This window comes from Piliocolobus tephrosceles, chromosome 12 (genome assembly GCF_002776525.5).
Source record: "Piliocolobus tephrosceles isolate RC106 chromosome 12, ASM277652v3, whole genome shotgun sequence".
NCBI lineage: Eukaryota > Metazoa > Chordata > Mammalia > Primates > Cercopithecidae > Piliocolobus > Piliocolobus tephrosceles.
In genome coordinates, this window is record NC_045445.1 from 30,126,280 (window position 1) to 30,133,102 (window position 6,823).

At 39.7% G+C, this 6,823-nt stretch overlaps 1 protein-coding gene across 2 annotated transcripts in view; it reads left to right on the forward strand.

Annotated features, from left to right (window-relative positions):
- TENM1 (teneurin transmembrane protein 1) overlaps window positions 1-6,823 on the forward strand; it is a 604,771-nt gene that overhangs the window by 559,797 nt on the left and 38,151 nt on the right. For both annotated transcript variants that reach the window (XM_023198891.1, XM_023198892.1), the window contains one exon: window positions 1,446-1,956. In XM_023198891.1, the coding sequence (XP_023054659.1) occupies window positions 1,446-1,956 (511 nt within the window). The remainder of the gene's footprint in view (window positions 1-1,445; window positions 1,957-6,823) is intronic.

Below are 6,823 nucleotides of genomic sequence, written 5' to 3' on the forward strand. Positions count from 1 at the left end.
CCTTTTTAGCAATTCACCAGCTCCCCCTCTCTGTTTTGAAAAGAAAAACATGCCCCAGCAAAGTCAAAAGAAAAGGAAAGTGTTACTTGCAAACATTAGTATGAGCTAGTGGAGAAAGCAATGGATTAGGAGTCAGATCACCTAGTTGTTCTCACAACTGACTCACTGAGTGACCCTAGGAAAGCTGCAAGATCTCTTCATGACTCATTTGCTTCATTTGTTTAATAAAGATGGCATTGCCTCAGTTATATCACCTTGCTCTTCTGAGGATAAACTAGTATAATAAAAATGTTTGTACTCTTAAAAAGTTGAGACCACTATACAAATGAAAGATCATGATATTATTAAATATCTGTACTTTAGAGAAAGGAAAACTAGGTAAAACCCACATTTTCTGGTTTAGCTGAGGAAAAAATTACTTCCCCATAAGTGGTTGGTTTTCAGATTAAAAGCATGTGCTATTTGAGACTCAAAGGGACTAAGAACAGGTTGCCTTTGGGATAGGTGAGGAAAGTTAAATCTGGCAATGGAGAGTTCTCAGGACATTGATCTGCTAGATACATTGCTTTTTAAAAATCTAAGACTTTCTCCATAACCCATAGTGAAGTTTTCTTCTATTCAAAATTGGAAAAAAAAAAAAAAAAAAGAACCTTCTCCCCAAAACATGTAGTGGATATCTCAGATGGCAAACAGTCCTCTTAATGTCAACAGATACAATTATTGCTGGGATATGGAAATCCCTCCCCCCATTCTACATGCAGTACTATTAAACTGCTCATCCAGGCCCAAATGGTTCTCTTAACCTTTGCCTTTCCTTAGGCCAGAGAAGTCAGGAGTGAGCAATTTGGTCGACATGACTTTTGATCAATATTTTCAATGTTTTCTTAGACAATTAGTTTTATAGATATTTTGCTAATTTGTATCTTTCAGTCAAAGCAAATCTAATGTTTATTCCAGATATCAAATTTGATGTTCTGAATCATTGTTGCACTTATAGACTTAGTGTACTTTGACAGTGTGACAATGGCAATTAACAGAAGAAAGGGCATCTAGGCACAGTAGGACTGGAAAGTCCTGGAACAGATCCTGAAAGCCTTGACAGGCATAACTCTCACAGATTTCCGGCCAAATTTTATGTGGCTATCATTATTTGCAGTTCCTGTACCTTACAATGCAATAGATTCTGAACAGCAGGATTGAGGATTTCACAAAATTGTTGTAACTGAGATAATTACATCTTACTGTTCATCTGCAGTGGTACTGACTCAAGAATTACAGTCTTTTGAATAATAGGCTCATATTTTTAAGGGAGGGAATACAGAGAATGTTGGTTCACTGATTGTTTCCTTTAAAATGATTCTTGATGCACAGAGCTTTCTGTCTGTGGTATGTTCATGTAAATGCTTATGATGCCAATTGTTAAAATCAGAGCCTTTCTCCCACAGGTGATGGTGGCTATGCGAAAGATGCAAAGATGAAAGCCCCTTCCTCCTTAGCAGTGTCGCCTGATGGTACCCTCTATGTGGCAGACCTGGGAAATGTTCGAATTCGTACCATCAGCAAGAACCAAGCCCACCTGAATGACATGAACCTTTATGAGATTGCTTCACCTGCTGATCAGGAACTGTACCAGTTCACTGTAAATGGAACCCACCTACACACCCTGAACTTGATAACAAGGGACTATGTTTATAACTTCACCTACAATTCTGAAGGTGACTTGGGTGCAATTACCAGCAGCAATGGCAATTCAGTGCACATTCGCCGTGATGCAGGCGGAATGCCCCTATGGCTTGTGGTGCCTGGCGGGCAAGTATACTGGCTGACTATAAGCAGCAATGGAGTCCTGAAAAGAGTGTCAGCCCAAGGCTATAACCTGGCCTTGATGACCTATCCAGGAAACACAGGGCTTCTGGCTACCAAAAGTAACGAAAATGGATGGACAACCGTTTATGAGTAAGTTTCTAATTCTCAACATGGGCTTTGTTAGGTTTTCATTTGAAATTGTATTATACTGGGAAAATGCCTTAGTAATTGCTGGGTGTTGCATGTTTTTTTCTCCTAACAACCACCATAAAAAAATGAAAAGTCAAGGAGAAAATTTTACCTAATTCCTAGAATTCAGACCCATTTTTCCAGAGCAGTTTGCAGAGCATAATAATAAAAACATAGACTGCATGAAGGAAGACTCAAGTGTGGGACTGTAGGAGACAGGAATGAGGTAGAAGTACAAGTACTCAAGAAATTTACAGCATCCCGGGGAAGACAAGGTACAATTTCATTTAAATAACAAAACTAGAGTATCGTTCTAAAGCAGCAAAGAAGCAGTGTGACTTAACAAGTATTTATTGAGCCCTGTGGGGTTTAATGGATGAATAAATGATTGTGTGCCCAGCCCAGCCCAACTCAGTATAAGTTGCTGTGGGAGGTAAGAGAGAAGTTCAAATACAAGAAGTGGACCCTGGAAAGCAAGGGAAGAATTATATGGGGCAAATGCTGAATAAGAGAGGCTCCATTCCATTGGCTGCTTCTGTAAAATGAAGAGCCAAATGCTCTGTATGGGATTGGGCTTCCTCAGGGTCCCTGCACAAGTTGAATAATCCAGCACATTTTGGCATTTACAGACTGGAACTGTGATAACTTTGTTTAATGGGGAACTAACACAAAGCATGTCTGACAGCAAGCTACTAGGAGGTGCTGTAACATGGAAATAGAGACCATTGTCCTTGCCTTTTAAGGCATGGATGACCTTGTTTGCAAGTCAGCCCATCTAGAAAGCTGGTCTGCTGGCGCTCGAGAAGCATTTTCCCCACAAAAGGAGTTGCTGAGTTTTTAACCAGTATACTGAGTGAGCTAATCCGTGGAATCTGAATTCAGAGTCTGGAATGGCATCAAAGTTGAAAAATGTGAGAAGTGGAGATTTTAAAGTATAAGGGGTTCCAAGTGTGACTATTTTGGGAGGATATAGAGAATATGTCCAGTCCCATGAAAGCCTCTTGAAGAAAGGGAAAAAACAATTGGCCTTCAGGTTTTGGATCATTTTTCAAAGAAATGCCATCTGTACAAAAGGCCAGACAGCTATTTTACTTTCACTTCGAAAAATGTATTCAGTTGTTTCTGTTGCAAGTCTTCCTCTATTTTTTGAAAGTAATTCTCTTACATCTTAATAAGAGTAATAAAAGCTACAGTTAGCTAAAGATTTACTAAGTTCCAGGTACTGGGCTAGGCAATTTACATATGTGACTTTATTTGATCCCCATAATAACAACATGGGATAGGTGCCCCTAAGTATGCCCACTTTATGGATGAGAAAACTGAGGGACAAGATAGTTAACTTGTCCTGATTCACATAGATACCCAGAATTCAACCACCAAGAGCCTGTGTTTTCAAACACACTACCCTTAGAAAAGATAAAATTTCTAATGAGAAGTTTTAATGTCTTTTTTAAAAACTCAAGCCAGATCACACTGCGGCTGAAATTAGGTAAACAACTATTTTGAAAGCTAATGGTGGAATTCAGTTCCCCAGCAAGAAATGGCTGAAGTATTAACTAGTTTTCAAAAGAACCAGTTCAACCATTCATGTGTTTATTCAACAAATACATGAGCACCTACTACATACCATACAATGTTATAGGTGCTGGAGATACAGGTATAAACAAAATGGATAAAAATCCCTACTTTTATGGAACTTATATTGTACTGGAGGAAGATGAGGAAGATGTATACAACTTCAAATGATGATAAGTTCTATGGAGAAAAATCTAGTAGAGTAAGGGAGATCAAGTGGGTGGAGCAGAAGACGTTTTTATTTCAGATTGGGTCAACAGGAAAGGCCTCACCAAGAAGGTGACTTTTGCATAAAGATCTGTAGATGACAGTAAGTCATACGAATATCTGGAGGTGTGGGGAGTGGTATGAGGGGTATTCCAGGCAAAGGGAAGAGTAAGTATAAATGCCCTGCAGCAGGAGCAAGCCTGACACATTCAAGGAAGAGTAAGGCAGCCATTGTGATGGAAGTGGAATGACTAAGGATAATGAGGACATGAAATCAAGTAACCAGAACTACTTCATGTAGGGCCTTGTAGGCCACTGTAAAGACTTTGAATTTTACTCTAAGAAGTGGAGCCACTGGAGAATTTTGAGTAAAGAAGTGATATAAGCTGACTTTCATTTTTTAAAAAATCACTCAGTATTAAAAATGGACTGTGTAGTGGAAACAGGGGAACCTAACTGGGAAGCAGGAGGAACTATTGCAATAATGCAGGCAAAAAATGATGACTTGGACCAGGGAGTTGGGCCAGTAAGAGGTGCTAAAATTCTGAATATATTTTGACAGTAGAGCTATCAGGAATTACAGAAAGATTGAGTATTGAGTGCGGGAGAAAGAGGGGTCGGAGATACCTCCAAAGTTTCTGGCCTGAGCAACTGGTTTTCATTTACCAAGAGGGGAAGACTATACAAGGAACACATTATACTGGAAGGTTGTGAGGTGGGAGATTGGAAATTCAGTTTTGAATATGATCAATTTAGTTAGGCATCTAAGTGTAAATATCAGGTAGACAATTGGATATATGAGTCTGGGATTGAGGAGAGAGGGTGGAGAGTGATATTTGAGATGTACTAGTGTTTAGATTGTATTTAAAACCATGAGATGGGATGAGATCTCTCCATGAAAGTGAGTATAGACAATGAAGTAAAGAGATCTGAAGACTGACCATGAAGCATTCTATGTTTAGAAGTGAAGATACGGGCTGGGTGCAGTGGCTCATGCCTGTAATCCCTACCTACACTTTGGGAGGCTGAGGCGGGTGGATCACCTGAGGTCAGGAGTTCGAGACTAACCTGGCCAACATGATGAACCCCATCCCTACTAAAAATACAAAAAATTAGCTGGGTGTGGTGGCGGGTACCTGTAATCCAAGCTACTCAGGAGGCCTGAGGCAGGAGAATCACTCAAACCTGGGAGGTGGAGGTTGCAGTGAGCTGAGATCGCGCCACTGCACTCCAGCCTGGGCAACAAGAGCGAAACTCTGTTTCAAAAAAAAAAAAAAAAAGAATGAGGATATGAAGGATATGAAGAGGAACCAACAAAAGACACTGAGAAGGAAAGGCCAGTAAAGTAGAAAGAAAACTAGGAGAGTGGGATGTCTTGGAAGCCAACTATGTTAATCTGTTTGTGCTGCTATAACAAAATACCTTATACTGAGTAATTAATAAAGAACAGAAATTTATTTTTCACAGTTCTGGAAGTTGAGAAGTTCAAGGTCAAGGCGCCAGCAGAGTCGGTGTCTGGTGAGGGCTACTCTCTGTTTCCAAAATGGCACTGCCTACTGAGTCCTTGTATGACAGAAGGTGGACAGCGAAAAGGGACCTAGCTGGTTCTCTCCAGTTCTTTTGTAAGATTGCTAATCGCATTCATGAAGGTAGAGACAACATAACATGATCTAATCACCCCCTAAAGGCCTCACCTCTTAGTACTATCACATTGACAATTAAGTCTCAATATTTGATTTGGGGGGGACAAATTCTGACCATAGCACCAAATAAAACAGGTGATTCCAGGAGGAAAGAGTCATCAGCTCTTCCAAATACTCCCGATAGGTAAGATGAGAACTTATAATTGATCATTTGATTTAGCACTGTGAAGAGCAGCCACTGTGACACATGGGGGACCAAAGCCTGAGTAGAATATTCTCTTAAGAGAGAATGGATACACAAATGCTCATAGCAACATTATTTATAATAGCTGAGAAATATAAACAACTCAAATGCCTATCAAGTGGTGAGCAGACAAACAAAATGTGATATAACCATGTCATGAAATAGTATTCAGCCATAAAAAGAAATGAAGTTCTGATACATGCTACAACATGGATGAACCTCAAAAACATTATGTTCAGTGAAATAATCCAGAAACAAAGGACCCTTCTCATTCCATTTATATGAGATGTCTAGAAGAGGCAAATCCATAAAGACAGAAAATAGATTAGTAGTTGCCAAGAGCTGGGGAGAAGAATGAATGGGGGGTGACTGTTAATTCATATGGGGTTTATTTTGGGGGTGATAGAAATGTTCTAGAAGTGGTGGTGATGGTTGCACAACATTGCAAATGTACTGAAAGTCACTGGATTGTACAATTTAAAAAGGTGATTTTTATGGTGTGAGAATTATATCTCAATAATAATAATATAGAATGACTAGGAGGAGAGAGGTTGAGACAGTGAGTAAAGAACTCTTTTGAGGAGTTTTGCTGTAAAGAGGAGCAGAGAAATTAGAGCTGGAGGAGAAACAGAGTAAACAGAACAGTTATTTAAGTGAGAGAAATAACAGCATATTTGTATACTGATAAAAATGATCTAATATAGGGGGGAAATTGATGATGGTGAAGAGAGAAGATAATTTTGTTGTCATATCAGTTTGTGTGCCTGTTTTCCACTGGCATCAAATTGATGCAGGCACTGTGTGGCAGGCAAGATTCTCATGGTGAATGGGGCCCAGGCCTGTAACCAGGATTTGGCCAATAGTGAGTGAAAAGGTATCAGCTAATATCATTGTTGAGTAGCCAATCTCGAGCCACTAAGCTATGAGAAACACAGACATCCATATGGGGGTAGTCATGAAATTTTATGGCCACCCACATATACACCATGGAATACTATGCAGCCATAAAAAAGGATGAGTTCATGTCCTTTGTAGGGACATGGATGAAGCTGGAAACCATCATTCTCAGCAAACTATCGCAAGAACAAAAAACCAAACACTGCATGTTCTCACTCATAGGTAGGAACTGAACAATGGAACACTTGGACACAGGAAGGGG